This window comes from Anabrus simplex, chromosome 2 (genome assembly GCF_040414725.1).
Source record: "Anabrus simplex isolate iqAnaSimp1 chromosome 2, ASM4041472v1, whole genome shotgun sequence".
Classification (NCBI taxonomy): domain Eukaryota; kingdom Metazoa; phylum Arthropoda; class Insecta; order Orthoptera; family Tettigoniidae; genus Anabrus; species Anabrus simplex.
This window is the reverse complement of record NC_090266.1, coordinates 318,158,756-318,179,828: the sequence shown is the minus strand read 5'-3', so window position 1 is coordinate 318,179,828 and position 21,073 is coordinate 318,158,756. Positions and strand designations below refer to the sequence as shown.

Here is a 21,073-nt window from a genome sequence, read left to right as displayed (position 1 = left end):
AGAGGATTCGTCATGCTGACCACACAACACCTTGTAATCTGCAGGCCTTCGGGCCGAGCAGTGGTCGCTTGGTAGGCCAAGACCCTTCAAGGGCTGTATTGCCATGGGGTTTGGTTAGGAAGGGGAGTTAGGGATTGGAATAACTTAGCAAGGGAGATGTTCAATAAATTTCCAATTTCTTTGAAATCATTTGAGAAAAGGCTAGGAAAACAACAGATAGGGAATCTGCCACCTGGGCGACTGCCCTAAATGCAGATCAGTATTGATAGGTTGATTTTGATGCTCTTAATGCCCTGAGGGGAATACATTAAACTTTTATCGTATTCATCCTTTACATAGTATTCGCCTCTGGCTACTCATACCTACAACCCGGCTGGCGACATGTAAAGTGTCTTGTGATTAACAGTTTTAAATAAGGTTCCTTTTTAGTGAAGTGACAGTTATGAATCTTGTTCCCTTGGTTAGGAGAGTGAACATAATCTCTAGAGGACTCCCTATCTCACCATCAATAAAGATATTAATTGCTTTGAGATTTTATACCATCGCATTTCAAGTGAGTAGTAGTAGTAGTAGTAGTAGTAGTAGTATGTTGTTATTGTTGTTGTTGTTGTTATTATTATTATTATTATTATTATTATTATTATTATTATTATTATTATTTAGCTTAATTAATTGGTAACATGTTACAAGTTCATAAGTTGCCAAAACCGGAGCCCTGTATAATAGTAAAGAATATTGACTTACCTGAAGAATGATCTTAAAAATACACTTAAGAAAATGGAAATTGCAACACTATGAAAGCATTGGTCGTTTGTGTTGATTTTCAGGATATGGAATGATGCCATGTAGGTATGTAAACGATCAAAGTTTGAGACCCATTGGATTCTTGCTACAGGTCTCCCCACGTGATTGGTCATGGAGGAATCAGCTCCAGTATACGGACTCTGCTGTAGCGTAGTTGACTTGCAGTCTGTGCAGTGAAGTGTTCCCCGTCAAACATGCCTCGACGACAGAGAAGAGCACGCTGTCAACAACTGTCGCCGTTTGAGAGGGCTCAGATAATTGGGCTGTGTGAGGCTGGATTATCGCTAAGGACTATCGCTGCACACGTTGGCCAACAGGCATCTACGGTACAACGTGTATGGCAGCAGTGGTCAAATGAAGGTACCCACACTCGTAGACCTGGCACAAGCCCAGCGCGACAGACAACTGTGAGAGAGGATCATCACATCGTTCGGATGGCCCGGATGGAACCCCATGCAACAGCAGCGCAAATTCGAGTAGCTATGGCACCCCACGTTACACAACAAAAGAGTTGGTAATCGCCTGCGTGCAGCTGGCTTACGAGCCCGTGTCCCTGCAGAAGGTGTTCCATTGACCCCACAACAGCGACGTGTAAGGCTGGCCTGGTGTCGAGAAAGATCGACGTGGGACGACGAATGGCATAGGGTTGTCTTTAGTAATGAATCGCGCTTCTGTCTTGCCCGCAGTGTGCGCCGATGTACTGGGGAGAGGGGCCGCCCAGATCTTATTGTCGAGAGGCACAAAGGGCCAATACCAAGCATTATGGTCTGGGGAGCTATTGGCTTTAATGTGAAATCACAATTAGTGCTTGTTGAGGGCACTATGACTGCTTGACAGTACGTTGATAGGGTACTCAATCCAGTGGTTGTCCTATGATGGCGAACATTGGTAATGGGATGTTTCAGCAGGACAATGCCCGGGTTCACACTGCATGCATCTCCAGAGAAGCTCTCCACTACATCACAACCTTAGAATGGCCCGCCAGATCCCCGGACCTCAGTGCCATTGAGCATGTGTGGGACATGATGGGTCAACAACTGGCCAACCGTCCACAGCCGCCCACATCTCTGGAACAACTGACCCGTGCAGTGCAGCAAGCATGGGCCACAATTCCTCAGGAAGCGATCCAGGGCCTTATTGACTCCATGCCTCGACAAATTCATCAATGTATTGCAGCTCGTGGTGGGCACATCCTGTATTGATTGTTGTCCAAACTTGCGGTCGGAGGGACCTGCAAGTGTATTAATCGAATCACAACCGAACACTCATCCTGCATGTTCAGTTGCAGCAATGTAGCACCACTCCTTCTGGGTGTTGCAATTTCCATTTTCTTCAGTGTAACATGTTACAGTATTACCAGTTCTTTCAGTTGGTTTGTAGTTATTTATATCAGGTTAGTCAACCAACTGTCTGTCTGATTATATCAGAAGTTTCTGAAATCACAACATCCCACATCAATATATACATACAATTTTGTACAGACCAGATTGTACTATTTTCCTTTAGGCATTCTGATACCCAAATACAGTATAGACAATTGTCTAACCTAAAAAAATAACAAATGGGGTGCCATGCCTTTCAGTAAGTAAAATGCAATAGATAATTCCACTCTTCAGCAGCCAGAACTATACGATCCAGGAAGCACGAGCATAATATACAATATTGCCACATCTCCATCAGATACTTATTGTATAAATGTGTGTGCTCTGTGATTGTTGTATATGAAATGTAAACTCATATAAGTGAATACTTAATATAAGTGATCCCTTATTACTTAAATGTTTCACTTACGTATAAGTGCTGTCTATGAACTCAGCCCTTAATTTTTAATCCACCAGTACGGAGTATTTTTGTCTTTTCTGACTAGTAATAAATATAATTAGTTTCTTTGGTGTGCAAGTTGATAGCCACAAATTTCTGTTGATTCCCTGTGGGTGGGTGCCGCAGACAATGTATACACCCACACTATCCCGTGCTCATCGTAGTAGGCAACTAAAAGAGGCAACTTAATCTCAGAAATGGATTATGGCATTGGAATCATGAATTGGCCACTTTGTGGGTGGGAGGGTTTTAATACATATGCAGGTAATCCCTGCCTGTGGTAGAAGGCAACTAAAAGATCATGTGGCTATCAGTTCCCTCTTGAGTGAGAGTTGTAGACTCATCAAAATTTATGTGCATGCTGCTTGGAGAAGGGCCTCTTATATGTGCGATTGTGCTCAAAAGTCCAAACTGTATCCACAACCCATTGGGTGGGAGCTCCATGTACCCTGCAGCAGTATCCTCCAGACAACACAGGTCCCCTCACAGCCGAATGCCAGAGCGTATCATTATTAATTTTTTTATATTTTTTTTATTGTTGTTATTCATTGTGTACGCTGTGGGGTACATACCTTTATGGATGATTTGAGGAAGAGAACTCTGGGGCTCATTGTCTCAGTCAGCCCGTTCTAGACATCGTTCAGCATAGGACCCTACGCAGTACCTGCTATGACCAGGTTGGTATTTCCTTGGCTGCTTGGTCAGAGTGGGTGGCATTTGGGGATGATGTTTTTGGACATGGCTTTAAAATGACCAAAACTTGTCCAGTATGGTCCACCACCGAAGTCTTTAACCTTTGATTTCCTCAGGACAACAATCCCCTGGGAACAAGCACAGCATGTATGTTTGAGATCCAGCTATCCTTGGTTCCCATTTGCAACCAGGTTGACGCAAATGATTTCAAGCTGATAAAATTGATTTTTGGTGAACTTGAAGACCTCAAGAAGATGCATAATGGTAATTTGTTATTAAAGACTCGCACTGCAGTTCAAGCTGATCTGTTGCCCAAGTTTGACCACTTTGACGAAATCCCCTTCAAAGTGGAAGAGCACAAATCCTGAATCTGGTTTGCAGAGTTATCTTTCACTGCAACCTGATCTTGAACACTGTCAGTGAGCTGATGAAAGATATGAAGAAACGTGGCGTGACACAAGTCCGGTGCATTATGCTCAAAGTCTCAAGTTGTCATTGTTACCACAGAAAGACAAGGTAACAACCTGTCGTTGCGATGTGAGATCGTAAATACCGCCTCCAATGTGGTGCTACAACCACCAAAAGTTCGGACACATGGTATTTCGTTGTTTGAATTAGTCTGTATGTGGTACCTGTAGGAAAGAAGCTCATGACTCGGATCAAAGCATACCTCCAAACGTGTGAACTGACTGCCCTGGTCTTCATTCTCCTCGAGATAGAAACTGTCCTGTCTATCTTGGTGAGATGATTCAGGAGATCAAGACATTGGATGGTCTTTCATACCAGAAAGTGTGCTGTAAGTTTATTTCCTTGAATCCACCTGCCAAGCCACTAAACTTGAGTGTTATAGCACAGAATCTATGAGGTTCACCCTTTCTTCCAGCGACACCTTTGAAGATCGCTGCACTCAGCCCGGCAGCTGCTCCTGTGAATAACGCCACAAAAAAGTAAAAGCTCAAAGTTGGGGACAACCCAGTCTTCAGTCACAAAGAAACCTGTGCTTGCTAAGAAAACTAAGCTGGCACAGCTGGAGAGGATCCCTCAACAGGTCGGCAAAAGCCGCTCCCAAGCTGGCGGAGGCGGCATCATCAGCCAGTTTAAGAAGGGAGCCCTTGCTGCAAAACCTGCATGCTTCCCTCATAGGAGGACCCCCTCCCCTCCCCGCCTCGCTGTCGCCGAAAAGCATTGAAGAATCTAATCTCAGAACAGATCATCATACAATACATACATACATACATTATAATTATAGACTGTTATGCCTTTCAGCGTTCAGTCTGCAAGCCTCTGTGCATTTACTAAACGTCGCCACAATCCTCGATTTTCAACTAGTGTTGTGGCCTCATTTAGTTGTATACCTCTTATCTTTAAATCATTAGAAACCGAGTCTAACCATCGTCATCTTGGTCTACCTCTACTTCTCTTACCCTCCATAGCAGAGTCCATTATTCTCCTAGGTGACCTATCCTCCTCTATTCGCCTCACGTTACCCCACCACCGAAGCCGGTTTATGCGTACAGCTTCATCCATCGAGATCATTCCTAAATTAGCCTTTATCTCCTCATTCTGAGTACCATCCTGCCATTGTTCCCACCTGTTTGTACCAGCAATCATTCTAGCTACTTTCATGTCTGTTACTTCTAACTTATGAATAAGATATCCTGAGTCCACCCAGCTTTTGCTCCCGTAAAGCAAAGTTGGTCTGAAAACAGACCGATGTAACGATAGTTTCGTCTGGGAGCTGACTTCCTTCTTACAGAATACTGCTGATGGCAACTGTGAGCTCACTGCATTAGCTTTACGACACCTTGATTCAGTCTCACTATATTACCATGCTGGGAGAATACACAACCTAAATACTTGAAATTATCGACCTGTTCCAGATTTGTATCACCAATCTGACATTCAATTCTGTTTAATTTCTTACCTACGGACATCAATTTAGCCTTCGAGAGGCTGATTTTCATACCATACTCATTGAACCTATTTTCAAGTTCCAAGATATTACACTGCAGGCTTTCGGCACAATCTGCCATTAAGACCAAGTCGTCAGTATAGGCCAGACTGCTTACTACATTTCCACCTAACTGAATCCCTCCCTGCCATTTTATACCTTTCAGCAGATGATCCATGTAAACTACGAACAGCAACGGTGAAAGATTACAGCCTTGTCTAACCCCTGTAAGTACCCTGAACCAAGAACTCATTCTACCACCAATTCTTACTGAAGCCCAATTGTCAACATAAATACCTTTGATTGATTTTAATAATCTACCTTTAATTCCATACTCCCCCAGTATAGCGAACATCTTCTCCCTCGGTACCCTGTCGTATGCTTTCTCTAGATCTACGAAACATAAACACAACTGCCTATTCCTCTCGTAGCATTTCTCAATTACCTGGCGCATACTGAAAATCTGATCCTGACAGCCTCTCTGTGGTCTGAAACCACACTGCGTTTCATCCAACTTCCTCTCAACGACTGATCGCACCCTCCCTTCCAAGATGCCAGTGAATACTTTGTCTGGTATACTAATCAATGAGATACCTCGATAGTTTTTGCAATCCCTCCTGTTCCCTTGCTTATAGATAGGTGCAATTACTTCTTTTGTCCAATCTGAAGGTACCTTACCAACACTCCACGCTAATTTTACTACTCTGTGAAGCCATTTCATCCCTGCCTTCCCACTATACTTCACCATTTCAGGTCTAATTTCATCTATTCCTGCTGCTTTATGACAATGGAGTTTATTGACCATCCTTTCCACTTCCTCTAGCATAATTTCACCAACATCATTTTCCTCCTCCTCATGAGCTTGGCTGTTCGCAACACCTCAAGTATGATTTCCTTTTACATTGAGAAGATGTTCAAAATATTCCCTCCACCTCTCCAGTGATTCCCTAGGATCTATTATGAGTTCACCTGAATTACTCAAAACACTGTTCATTTCCTTTTTCCCTCCATTCCTAAGATTCTTTATTACTGTCCAGAAAGGTTTCCCTGCTGCTTGACCTAGCCTTTCCAGGTTATTACCAAAATCTTCCCATGACTTCTTTTTGGATTCAACAACTATTTGTTTCGCTCTGTTTCTTTCATCTACGTACCAATCCCTGTCTGCCTTGGCCCTTGTTTGGAGCCATTTCTGATAAGCCTTCTTTTTACGTTTACAAGCTGCTCTCACTTCATCATTCCACCAAGATGTTCGCCTTTTCCCATCTTTACACACAGTTGTTCCTAGGCATTCCCTTGCTGTTTCTACTACAGCATCCCTGTATGCCACCCATTCACTTTCTATATCCTGAACCTCCTTAATGTCTACTGTTTGAAACTTCTCACCAATCATATCCATGTACTTATGTCTAATTTCGTCGTCCTGGAGATTTTCTACCCTTATTCGTTTGCAGACAGATTTCACTTTCTCTACCTTAGGCCTAGAGATACTTAGTTCACTACAGATCAGATAGTGGTCAGTATCATCGAAAAATCCGCGGAAAACTCGTACATTCCTAACAGATTTCCTGAATTCGAAGTCTGTTAAATTATAGTCTGTTATGGATCTGGTACCCCTAGCCTCCCATGTGTAGCGGTGAATAGCCTTATGCTTGAGGAATGTATTCGTAACAGCTAAACCCATACTAGCACAGAAGTCCAGCAAACGCTTCCCATTCCCATTAGCTTCCATATCTTCCCCACATTTACCAATCACCCTTTCGTATCCTTCAGTTCTACAGTATTCCCAACTCTCGTATTGAAATCGCCCATTAGCACTATTCTATCCTTGTTGTTGACCCTGACCACAATGTCACTCAGTGCTTCATAAAACTTGTCCACTTCATCCTCATCTGCACCCTCACATGGTGAATACATGGACGCAATTCTAGTCCTAATTCCTGCAACTGACAAATCTACCAACATCATTCGCTCATTTACTTGCCTTACAGAAACTATGTTGCGTGCAATGGTATTCCTGATAAGGAGCCCTACCCCAGACTCTGCCCTTCTCTTTCTAACACCCGTACTCGAAAGAACGGCATTAAGCTAACCGGGCTTTTGGTGGCGTTGGTATTTTTACTTGTTCCATCATCTGCATTGAAGCAACTCCACTAAGAACCCAGCTGGAGGGAATAGCAGTGCGTGTTTCATTGCCTGTCATATCTACAGTTTGTAATTTTTACTTTCCACCGGGCCAGGCTGTAAATATCAATGATAATTGACCTTGTAGATCAATTCCCGCATCATTTCCTCTTATTGGGTAATTTTAATGCCCATCACCATTTCGGGGCTCTGAAATATCTTGCTTCAGAGGAAGGGAGTTGGAGAAGTTGATATGAAAGCTGGATTTATTCATTTTGAATGCAGGGAAACCAACACACTTAAGCGTAGCGCACATAACTTTTGCCCGCAATGACGTTAAGGCTGTACAGTCGTGCGCTCATTCCCTTGCTTCAGTGGGATGTACACAATGACATCTGGCAGTGACCATTTCCCCATTGTTCTTACTTTTGTTCAAATAGAAATCCATCGAGGCTCCTTCCCGATGGATTATAAAACCTGCTGATCGGCCCAAGTTCACATCACTAGTTTTCATTAACGACGCAGATAGCTGTAGCATAGACAGTGATATGACTTATCATACAAGCTATTCTTGCTGCTGCTGAGGAGTCCATTCCATGTTCTTTTCTGGCTGAACGAAGTGACATCATGCTCATTAAGCTATTGCAGGCAGCGTACTGTGGCCAATTTGGTAAAATTCGAGAAACTGTGTGCTAAGGCGCGACTTTTTATTCGACAGAATAAGAAAGCTTCATGGGTAAGATGTGTCGTCAATGTCGGTACATACATCGTCATCTGAAGTGTCTACTTAACTTTGATGCATTTCATGTGTGCGAGGACTACTGTAAATTTCCATTGCAGGCAGTATCGTCACTGATCCATCCATGGTTGCTAATCATCTAGCAACCGGGCGAGTTGGCCGTGCGGCTAGGGGCGCGGAGCTGTGAGCTTGCATCCAGGAGATAGTGGGTTCGAACCCGACTGTCAGCAGCCCTGAATATGGTTTTCTGTGGCTTCCCAGGCTGTACCTTAATTAAGGCCACGGCCGCTTCCTTCCCATTCCGAGGCCTTTCCTAGTCCATCGTCTTCATAGGACCTCTCTGTGTTGGTGCAAAGTAAAGCAAATAATAAAAAAATCATCTAGCAAGACAGTTTGTGGCTGTGTCTGGTTCCAGAAATTACCATCCTGATCTTACTTTGAAGCGGGGGACAGAACACCATCTGTGTTTTGCTATTCACGGTACAGAGGATTATAATGTATTCATTACGGTGTGGAAACTCTGCAGTGCCTTGGTTTGCAAGGATATGTGCCCTGGACCTTATAATGTCCATAACCAGACATTGAAACACCTCTGCGGGGATAGCCCATTATATCTTCTATGGGTGTTCAGTCGAATCTTGTTAGAGGGTGAGTTTCCATTTCAGTGCCAAAAGAGGATAATTCCTCTGCTCAAGCCTGACGAAGACCCTAAATATGCAAGAAGTTAGATGTATTTCTCTTACAAGCTATGTAAACTATTTGAGAGGATAGTGAATCGATGACTTGTGTGGTATTTGGAAAAAATAAGACTGTTTTTGGAGTACCAATGTGGTTTTAGAGTTGCTCGCTTCACCACTTGGTATGCCTGGAGAATTTTATCCAGGAAGCTTTTCTCCAAAAATAGCATTTATTGACCATTTTCTACGATTTGGAAAAGGCCTATGGCACCATGAGGCGATATGCCATTCTTTCAGCCCTGCATCAGTGAAAATTGAGGTAACTTGCTGGTTTTTATTACAAATTTTTTGTCGTTCGTCTATTCCGTGTCCGAGTTGGGAGGTCATATTCGCAATATCCCGTTTAGGGAAATAGTCTCACAGAGATCGGTTCTCACTGTCACACTGTTTGCGATTGCCGTAAATGGCATTATCGCTGCTGTGGATTCAATAGTAATACAGTCGCTATATGTGGATGATTTTGCTCTGAGTTTTATTTAGGGGAGCTTGCTCTACCTGTGGTAGACATATACGTACTTTTAAGTTCCTTTTCAATAGTAAATTATTGAGAGAGCTGCATGTGCGTCAATTAAAAGTCAAATGCCCTAAGAAACTCGATATATTGATGTTTTTTAGCAGCACTATGTGGGGGCTGATTACACCATGCTCCTATACTTTTATAGGGCACATATTTTATCCTGATTAGACTACAGCGGTGGAGCATATGGATCAGCAAGAAAAACGCATTCTTGATAAACTGAATATCATACACCACAGGGGAATTAAGTTGGCAGCTGAAGCTTTCCATTTAAGTCACATTGCTTGCTTGCTGAATCTGGGGTGCCGCTTTTACACCTGAGCCACCAGCAAATGCTCTTGTCCTATGCTTCGACATTGTGGCAGATGCCACTTCAGCTCCCTGCATATTCCATGGTGGAAACCGTCAGCTCTATGCTGCTTATCCACGAGCAGTGTAGCCGCTTGGTATATGTGTGTGGATAGCAGTTACATATTGTTTGATATGCCTTCAGTTTCTTGGCGTGTTAGACGATCAAGTAGAGTACCTCTGTGGTTAATACAATGATCTGAAATTATCCTGGATGTGCATATTGGCTCCAAAGTGTACAAGATCAGTAGTTATTTAAATGGATGGTTCGTGAGCAGAAAGGAAAGTAGGCTGTGTGTTCAGTGTTAATGATAAGAGGTTTCTTTTTCCTCTACCTGAAACCTGTAGCGTGTACACAGCAGAGCTCTATGCTATCCCATAAACCTACTACGCTGGCGTAGCAGGGGGAGAGGCGATTACTCCCACATGGCGCATCCCAGGTGGCGGATGGGGGGGTCCTAACCGGCTTGCCGGCAGACTTGCAAGAAATAAAATACCTCTTGCGGACCAAACACACAACCCCCGTGGGTGGAGGACACAGGCGAAGAATACACCCACGGTATCCCCTGCTTATTGTAAGAGGCGACTAAAAGGGGCGACCAAGGGATGATTGTATTTGAACGATGAAACTACTTGTGATTAGTACCACCACGCGGGGAACAACATAGGCCGCTTTTACTTGCGCATAGTACCACTATGTTAGGTACAAAATAGGTTTGTGATTTGTAGCAACAGTGTGTGTTGCTGGCTTTTACAGTACCTGTGATTAGTACCACTTTAGGAGCGACACCATGGTTCTGGCTTGCCTATGATTAGTACCCACTATATGAGGAATACCACGGGATAGTGCGAGTCCCTGTGATTAGTACATGTATGTGATGAACAGCATAGATTTGCATTGCCTGTAAATGGCGCCACAGTGTGCGAAACACCATGCTACTTTTGATTAGTACTGCAACATGACAATTACAATGGTTCTACTTTCCTAGCGATAAGTACCATTATGAGGGGCCGATGACTTGGATTTTGGACTCCTTTAGATTACAAGCGTCATTGATTCATTATTATGCTATAGAAGCAGTCTCTTGTTCAGTAATGCTATTGTTTTATGTCAGTTTCTGTGAATGTAAGGCATTGCGGGTCGGATCCACTGATTGTTTTAAATTCATATCCATTCATTCATCATCCTCACGTTTTGAATTCTGGTCAGTGGAGGATTTTGGACTTTTAATTTGTCATTACATTTAGTCTCCATTTCGTACCATGAGGGGCCGATGACCTAGATGTTAGGCCCCTTTAAAAAAACAAACATCATTAGCATCATCATCTGTGCTATCTTTGAAGCTCTGTGGTTTGCACTATATAGTGAACGTCAGCACTTTCTGCTATGTACTGACTTCTTGAGCTCATTAGATTCTAGCTATACTTGTTTACCACAGCATCCTCTGCTGCAGCGTATCCAGGATCAGCTGGCCAGGATGTGGAGGGTTAGCACCAGAATCACGTTTCAGTGGCTCCCAAGCCTCATGGATGTAGCGGGAAGCGAGTTAGCTTATAGGGCTGCCAGGGAGGCGGCCACATTGACCCCGTTGCCTTACGAGGTTCCATGAATATGTTCAAGCGAAAACATGTTCGTTTTTACCGTCTTACGAAAAGCGCCTTTCGACTCCCTTGACGCGATGCATAAAGGCTCCCATAAATTCGCCACTTGCGGTAACTCTCAGCATTATGGTGTAACTACAGGTGGTGGACACCACAGATAGCATTCCAGCGGTAACTAATTTTTCCCCTTTTAAAGTCAATGTCCTTCCCGTACAAATTTCCTGGCTGAACTCACGCTGATCACTGTTACACACATTTTCAGAGCCGTAGGACTCTAAACAGATTTAACTTCTTCTGTGAATATTTTTGCTGCTGCCATGGTTTCTGCCATTTTTGTTGGCCTGCTTTTTCTCCGTTACAGATGTTATTTTCCATGACACAATACCTTTGCGCTTCTTAAAGTTACGTACTCACGTTTGGCATGTTTTAAACCCTGTGTATTGTTCTTCCTGAACAACTTGCATACCCCACTGCTGGATGGTGAAATTTTGAATTATGTAGTTATTTTTACTGTAAAATCAATTTTTTTCTTTTTTCCCCCCTCGTCCCACAGTTCTGTACATGATTTTCCCACAAATATACTTTTTTGTTTTTCACGCGATGGAACTTTTGTTTCAGCGTTGAAAATGAAAGCGGGCCCCACTTACCACTTCTTCAATATTGACCAGCTTTGCTATTTAAGCGTATGTCAGCATGGCCTCAAATCAGCTGTTGGACAGTGTGAGTTGTGGGTATGGTATAGAGTAGCAGCCTGTCGACGAGTGTACTCAGCACGTGGTGCAATACTGCGTAGCCGAGCACACCAGTTCAAACACATAGCTTTCTGTAGGTTGCACAAATTAATTTCCGAAAGAAGTATTTTGGCCATTGTGTTACTCTTGGCTTATTTAACTGTATACAAAATTTACGTAAGTTCGGCGATTCCCCGGTACGCACCCTCTCATTGTGAGTGAGTAAAATTTTCACAAGCGAGAGGTACCAAGAACAAAGACTACAAGAATGTTTGTTAATGTGAAAATGTGTAAACTATGATTGGAGATTAAAAGAATGCAAATCAGTCAATCATCACTCAGGTGACATTCCTTATCCTACCAGCTGCCCTGTAACCAGGACATTGCTGAGGTCATAGAAGTGTCTTAAAATAGTTTGCTGCGTCAGAGTTGAACTGTAAAACTTCCATGATATTACGGACACAATTATTCTAACTTGTTAGATCATGGAAATACGAGATATTTATCCTTGGGCCCATCCATTGTGAGAAGCTTTAGCAAGTTTGATAGGCTCTATTCTTATTTTCATCTGCAAAAAAAAGAAAGCCCTGTTATGTTGTGTACATTGTTTGAAGATCCCTGTTTGAAATTGTGGTTGTCATTTGCTAGAGATCATAGGTGTACATTCGAGACATACATTAGCCTAATTGAGAAGAATAATATTTCAACTGCAAAAGTAGTCGTGAACATTGAAAATCTTGTCAACAATTTAAAGCCCAAAAGAAAAGTGAGCTCCTTATAACTACTGATATTTAGAAAATGACTAAAAATGTTAGTAGTTCTAGAAGAAATGAATGAGGACACATTTCTTAAGAATTCTTATAAAAAGGCACAGGATATATTTATACAGGGACAGGAAGTTTTGGAAACATTGTTAAGTTCAAGCGGGTGTTAATAAAGACCTTGTCACACACAAAACAGAAACTTGAGTATTTGACCAGTGGGTCCTCAAAAAACCTACAATTGTGAGCCAGGTGTATACATGGAATAAAGAGAATATTTCTGTATCATATAGACTGGTACAGATTTTTTTTGAAATGAGTACAAAATGTACAGACTTTCAACATTTTTTTAATATTGTACAATTTATTCTTTGAATTACAGGAAGTGCAGCACCTACTGAGAGGGTACTTCCTATTTTGAATAGTATGTGGTCAAAAGGAAAATTCTAGATTGAAGTATTGAGACAATGAGGGCTCTGTTAGTTGTAAAACAAAATCATGGAATGGACTGCGGCACGATTTGCAATAAAGTACCAAAAGGCTGAAACTTCCCACCCAAGGCCATTTCATCTGAGAAATATTCCAGCTATGAACATATGCCGATATACAGTCTTCCTCTGCATCTACATAAAATATTGTATCGGTATGGTTTCTATCATTGATTAATATAGGCTCCATATGTTTATGAAAAGAATATTACTAAATAGTTAGGAGTGGACATGTTGAATTAAGTTTTGCATTGGAATTGGCTTAGATGTTGGTGCTGTGTTGGGCAGATGAGTGAAGGATGACTTTTTAGGATACTAATGGAGTTTTGAACATGGTGGTTAGGCCTTGTACTTGAAAATTTCATGTTTAGAAGGGGAAGAAGCTAAGAGGCCATAATTCTATCTGTTGAGGATTGTGGAGCTACTTTGTTTATGCACAAAAACTTGTATACTGAATACTGAAAGGGATAATAGACTATAATAAAAAACCCGTAAATATGAAATTTTGGATAATCCGAACAGAATCCGTGAGAAAGGAAAAAAGGTTAAAGTACCCATACGATGTAAGAAAAAGTATTAAATCAGAGTACTGTATTTACATTTGATTATATAAGCTATAATCCAAATTAACTTGCAGTAGAGAAGGTTGTTAATTAAATTCTTTTGTAGTTAATAATATTCAAGCTTTTAGAAATTGAAATGGCAAGTATTGTAAGCAGTTTTGTTACAGGGGTACCTTGGCATGCTCTAGGCAGTCCATAGATACATGTGCTGTGTGTGGACGTGCATTATCTTGTTGGAACACTTTCCCAGGGTGCTGTGCCATGAGGTAGGATGTGCGGACGCAGAATGTCTGTGACGTATCGCTGTGCTGTCAGTCTTCCGAAGCACTATGAGAGGTGACCTGAATGCATTATCCTATGGCTTCCCACACTGTGATGTCGGATTACGCCTGTGTGTCTTTCCACAATATGGGCAGGATCTGCCCTTTGCCCTTGACGCCGCCAAACCTGCACATGATGGTCATCGGAGGTTACGCAGAAGCGGGACTCATTACTGAAGGTGATGCGACACCAGTCGTCCTCCGTCCATGCCTCCCGGGCAGGGCACCACTCCAAACGCAGGCGTTGATGTTCTGGTGTCAATGGCAACCGATGCCTGGGGCGGTAGGGCCCCCAATCTGGCAGATGTGAGTTGTTGGGACACTGTGTGGGAACTCACAGGATGTTGTAGAGTCTCCAGTACATGTTCGCGGATGGCGGGTGCCAAAGTTATGGGATCCCGCAGTACTTGGTGCACCATACGACAGCTCTCTCCGAGTGGTGTTTCTTGGTCAATCTGAACCTGCACGACGTGATTGGGTACCCTCATGTACCCATTGAGTCCAATATCGGGGCACTGTGACATCTGAATGGCCCACATGCCTGGCAGTTGCACGATATGACCAACCAGCCTCATGCAGTCCCATAATGCAGCCTCTCTCAAAAAGCTGTCAGTTGGTGGATAGGCTTCTAACATGTCTGCGAGGCATCATGCTTCATACTATACGTAGCCCTCTCTGCACGTCTTGCTTAACTTTCTGACTTATAATCACTTATCAGGACGGTGCCACCACGAATACACTCTGGTGGGCGTTCTACACATTACAGATCTTTGTAAATATAATAATTTACTCACTCATCAATGGTATGCATGTATACCAAAATGGGATAATATTGGACCACTCATTCTGGGTGCTTAACTATTTTTGTCAGGCAGTGTATATGTATGAAAATGCAGTAACTTTGACTCAGTTAGAAAAAGTCAGTAATCTTCTTTTGGCATAAAGAATAAACCTTCTACCTTGGCATATAGCTGCCAATTCTACGAGTATAGTTGTAACTCTGTGATGGCTGCGCTGAGTGGCTTAGACGGTTGAAGCGCTGGCCTCCTGATCTTAACTTGGCAGGTTCAGCCCTGACTCAGTCTGGTGGTAATTGAAGGTGCTCAAAAATGCCAGCCTCAGGTCGGTGGATTTACTGACACGTAAAAACTCCCGCAGGACTAAATTCTGGCACCCCCAGCTTCTCCAAAACTGTAAAAGTAATTAGTGGGAGGTAATGAAAATGGCGTATGGCTTTTAGTGCCGGAAGTGTCAGAGGACATGTTCGGCTCACCAGGTGCAGGTCTTTCAATTTGATGTCCGTAGGCGACCTGCACGTCGTGATGAGGATGAAATGATGATGAAGACATCACATACACCAAGCCCCTGTGCCAGCAAAATTAACCATTGATAGTTGAAATTCCTGACCCTGCCAGGAATCGAACCCGGGACCCCTGTGACCAAAGGCCAGCACGCTGACCATTTAGCCATGGAGTCGGACTGTGGGAGGTAAAAACCAATAACATTATTAACGGTGTAATGTACTGTGTGTACAGTATTACATGCTTTTTCGGATAATCCAAACATTTCTGAATCGGAATAGACCACAGTCTCAATTAGTTCGAATTACCGGGGTTCCACTGTAGCAGTGTTTAACAGTTTGTATTTCTTTTCTAGGTATCAGGTGATCAGCACGCCCACTGATATCTTCATGATTATGGAGTATGTATCTGGTGGTGAACTGTTTGACTATATAGTGAAACATGGAAAGGTACATATTTGAATTCCAAAGTGGTTATTGTTGGTAATCATATTTATTATAAGCCATGGATAACACAGTATTGCATTTTAGTAATTATTTTGTTCAAAATTGCATTAATACAATACTGACTTTTGTACAAATGTTCTTCATTTTTCTTCTGGAAGAAGTTTTTAAAAATTATTCAATGATGTTATTATGAAGAGGTGCTTTTTCTAATTGTACATTTTAGAAATTCTCTGTCATGGTTGCAGGTTCATCAACTCCTCAGCTATCAGGATTTTCACAAAAGCTTTTCTTGACCTTCACAGTGACCTTTTATAGTTGCTGCCAAAAATAGCACATCCTTTCTATATAATTAACTAGCCCTTGATTTGTTTGTTCATTCATTCATTCCTTGGGATATCTTATTCGTAAGGTAGAGGTAATGGACATGAAAGGAATGAAAAATCATTGCTGGCATAAGCACATGGGAATGCATGGGGTTCATAATGAAGATATAAGGGTTAAGCTAGAAATAGGTTCATTGATTGAAGCTATTCTTATGAGCGAGTTTTAGACTTGGGGCCGTGTGAGGTGAAGTAAGGGTGGGTTACCTAAGAGATTAATGGACTTAGGTGTGGTTTTCATTAACTTTGTTTTTAGAGGCATGCTTTCAGAACATGCGGCATGAATCAGAGAAATTTCTACTGCTTATTGTGGTGATTGGCATTCTCTTTTTACTTCATTCCTTTCATAGTTGAAGGAATATGAAGCTCGAAGATTTTTCCAACAAATCATCTCTGGAGTTGATTATTGCCACCGGCATATGATAGTTCACCGTGACCTGAAACCTGAAAACCTACTGCTTGACCATAACCTGCATGTTAAGATTGCTGATTTTGGTAAGTAATTTTGTGTGTTTCTAATAATTCGTTATGTTTCTTGTTTTGTTATTAACACTTGAAATGTTCTTTCACTTCTTACTTGACAGGGTTATCAAACATGATGATGGATGGAGAATTTTTGCGGACCAGTTGTGGTTCTCCAAATTACGCTGCTCCTGAAGTTATCTCAGGAAAGCTGTATGCGGGGCCAGAAGTAGACATCTGGTCGTGTGGGGTGATCCTCTACGCTCTGCTGTGTGGCACACTTCCCTTTGATGATGAACACGTTCCTACACTTTTCAGGAAAATTAAATGTGAGACTAGAGAAAATATTATTTTCATTCTTAAATCTATAGGCACTCAGAAAAAGAATGAGCGTATGTTATTGTGTGTTCTTTGCATTTAATATTTTATCAGACTTTATTTCAACTATTATCAAAATATAATTGAACTCCCATGTAGATATTGATATGGATACCCATAACAAATATACGAAGGTGGATCAAATATAATCGGAAATTAGAATGTACCGCTTCTGTTAGTAATAATTCTGAGGCGGGGCTTTGGCAGGATGTTGGTGGGGGGGTGTCTGGAGAAGGGGTTTGCACGCGTGAACGACGGTGGAGAGCTGGGCTGCTTCAGTACGCCATGAGTGAGCAAGAGGTGCACATGTCTGTTGCACAATGCATCATTATCAAATTTCTCGCAAAAGAGGGCACCAAACCTTCTGAACTTTTGAGACTGTTCTGCGCACAGTTTGGGGAAGAAACACTTCTGCAGACTTGAGTGTGTGTGGGCTAAGAAATTTGTGGCAGGAAGAGAAGCTGTGGAAAATGAACCTCATGAAAGGAGACTGCGGACAAGCATCACTGGGGAAAACATTGTTGATGAAGATCGGCGAATAAAAATTATGAACTTGGTTTTCCAAGCTAATCAATACTTGATTTGTTTCTGATGTATTTGCATTACAAATATTATAATAATAAGTTTAGGCATTTGTTACATATTCCCTCAGGCCAGCAAAAATCCGGAAGAATTACGAAGAAAACTTCATATCTTGAAGCAGGATCATAGATGAAAAACTGTGCGGATGATGTGGTCAGCATTCAGCAACAGGGGGCTTCTCGTAGGGGTGCCGATCATCGACGTACAAGCTTGAAGGCGGAGATGAAAGACTAGACCCAGCAAACAGACTAGCCAAAAAACTGTTTCTAAGGACGCAAAATAAAGAAAAGCACTTAGCTCCGATACGGTTTCCTTCTTCTAAGTAAGAATAGAGTCTTTGCCTAAATTTAAAAAAATGCGCGATATTACATTTTCTCTGGAAAGCCAACAAGTGCTATTATAACATAAAAGTGATATGTGTTCAGCCCCCGTATCACAACACATTTGACTAAAAATCTAGCTTTCTGAGGACTAGTTTCAATAACCACATTTATGACAGTGTGCAGAACTTTATTCAGATCAACAATCAAATGCTGTGAAGCAAGTGCTTCTAATAATAATGTTATTTGCTTTACGTCCCACTAACTAATTTTTTTAATGGTTCATGGAGACGCCAGTGTGCTAGAATTCAGTCTGCAGGAGTTCTTTAATGTGCCAGTAAATCTACCGACACGAGGCTGACATATTTGGTCACCTTCAAATACCACCAAACTAAGTCAGGATCGAACCTACGATGTTGTGGTCAGAAGGCCAGTGTCTCAACTGTCTGAGCCACTCAGCCTGCTGCAAGTGCTTCTCTATGGGTAATACACTGACTGAGCAAATGTCATGGGAAAGCAGAGCATTGATGCGCAGGTGTGTTGTCTGCGCACCACACGCCCCTTGTGCCAGCGGCAGTTGTATAGGAGACCTTGTGAGCAGTGGCTGTGCATGTGACAGGTGTAACATGGAACGTCGTCGTGAGCTGACACCGTTCGAACGGGGTATGGCGGTCTGTGTCCGACGGATGGGAAGTGCGATTTCGAAAGTGGTGCGGAAATTCGGCTTCACACGATCAACCGTGTCCAGGGTGTATCATGAATGGTTGAATGCGGGTGTCGCCGTCCACAACAGACGAACGACTGGCCGTCCAGCCACCCTTGATGACGTGACCGGCGACATCTGAGACGGATTGTCACTAGTGACAGACGGGCAACCGTGCAGCAGATCACGGCTCAATTCAACACAGGCCGTGCTAGACACGTCTCCCAGTGGACAATCCGTAGGAAAATGGGTTCTATGGGGTGTGGGAGCCAGCGCTGCACACGGGTGCCACTGTTAACCCAACGTCATCGGGCACGACGATGCGCATTTGTCGCCAGTCACCAGGGATGGACACTGGAACAATGTCGTAACGTGATATGGTCGGACGAATCACGGTTTCAACTGCACCATGCCGATGGGAGGCGCCGTGTATGGCTCAGACCACATGAAGTGCCTCGAAGGTGTGGTCCAGGGCGCTGGTGTCTCTGTTATGGTCTGGGGTGCATTTTCCTTTTATGGAATGGGCCCCCAGTTGTTCTGGAAGAGACTTTGTATGGTACGCGGTATGTTGAGCTGCTCGGAGACCATCTCCACCGATTTTTGGCCTTCCAGCGTCCAGACGGTTCTGCCGTGTTTCAAGATAACACGCTGCCACGTCGCCCGGGAATGGTTCCAGGAACATGCAGCGGAGGTCCGACGACTGCCATGGCCACCCAGGAGCCCTGATATGAACTCTATCATGCATGTCTGGGATGTCCTGGAACGCAGGCTCCGTGCAATGGATCCTGCACCCACGAACAGACCAGCATTGGTGGCCGCTCTACAAACGATTTGGTGTCGGCTGCGTCGAGAAGACTACCAGGGACTTGTCGACTCACTTCCATGGCGTCTCACTGCAGTTCGCAGGGCCAGAGGAGGCCCCACAAGCTATTAGGTGACTGTCCCATGACATTTGCTAAGTCAGTGTACAATGGGTCCAAATAGTATGAGATCTTTAAATTAATTCATTCATTTTAAAATTTATTTATTTATTTATTTATTTGTTTATTTGTTTGTTTATTTATTTGTTTATATGTTTGTTTGTTTGTTTGTTTGTTTGTTTGTTTATTTATTTATTTGGAAGCAATTTATTATACAATTCAAAAATAAATGTCTCAGATTAGATGATCTTTGCTCACAAATGGGCCACTTTCATAGCACTATCACAGCCTACCATTGACTCTTGGGTTGTATGGCCACAGTTAATAGGTATACAGGTGTAACATTCTCTCTCTCTCCCTGCACTCAGAGATCTAAACCCTGTAGGTATCCCCATTTATGTAAATTCACTCTACATCTCCCCACACCACTCTGAAGTCTGTTGAATGATTACCATATTTCCCAGTCGGTGTCGTGGCCTGCAGGAAGGCTTTCTTTGGCCTTCATCTTCTCTGGCAGTATCGTGGATTGCCATAGCTTTGTCCTGGCTACCTCAGGTTTTGCAGTGAGCTCTGTTGTCCTCACAAAGCTTTTCCTTGATTTGAGCAGTCTCCTTGGAGGTTAGTGACCTAAGAGAGGGTGAGCTTGGTCCTGTACTAACTTTGTTCGTTCAGTTTGTGCTACGACCTCATGACATACCCCAGGAGGGGCTTTGCCTGCCAGGGGGTATAGTTCATAGACAGATGTAGATTTCAGATAGCCGAAATTATTCTTCACGACTCATCTCGTCGCAATATCCACTTGTTTTGTATGAGCTGAATGATACCATACAGGGCTAGTTTACTCAGCAGCAGAATAGCACAGAGCTAATACGGTTGGATGTAGTGCCTGAGTTTGCCCCTGTCAGTTTATAAAGTATGCTATTTCTTCTAGAGATTTTTGTTTGGTTTTCATACAATGTGTCTTTGTAAGATAGGGTGCGATCCAAAGTTAGCTCTAGGTAAAGTAAAATACCAGTATAAAAAAATTTGGAGACCTCGGAAATTAATTTGTTATTGTGAAATTTTGTTATACTGAAATAATAATAGATTTGGTGAGGACAGGAAAAAAGTAAGAAGAAAGACAAAGCATAATGTAGAGGGTCTTAAAAATGAGGAATTCCAAGAGAAATACAAGAAGCAGAATCTTTGGAAATAAGAAAGGAGTTATGAGAGAAAGGAGAAGTGGAGAGTAAGTGGGAGATACTGAGAACAGCTATCAGTGAAGTTGCAGATGATACTTCAGGAAAGAAGGAACATGTAAAGAGAGCAGAATGGTTTGATGAAGAATGCTTAATATTAATTCAAGAGAGGAATGAAGTTAGGAAAAGAATGCTTCAAAGGAGGAC

General features: G+C 42.6%; 1 protein-coding gene across 4 annotated transcripts in view; it reads left to right on the top strand.

Moving 5' to 3' along the window:
* The window catches only part of LOC136864091 (5'-AMP-activated protein kinase catalytic subunit alpha-2), a 460,086-nt gene that overhangs the window by 30,728 nt on the left and 408,285 nt on the right, over positions 1-21,073 (top strand). For all 4 annotated transcript variants that reach the window (XM_067140653.2, XM_068226161.1, XM_068226163.1 and 1 more), the window contains 3 exons: positions 15,853-15,946; positions 16,674-16,818; positions 16,908-17,114. In XM_067140653.2, the coding sequence (XP_066996754.1) occupies positions 15,853-15,946; positions 16,674-16,818; positions 16,908-17,114 (446 nt within the window). The remainder of the gene's footprint in view (positions 1-15,852; positions 15,947-16,673; positions 16,819-16,907; positions 17,115-21,073) is intronic.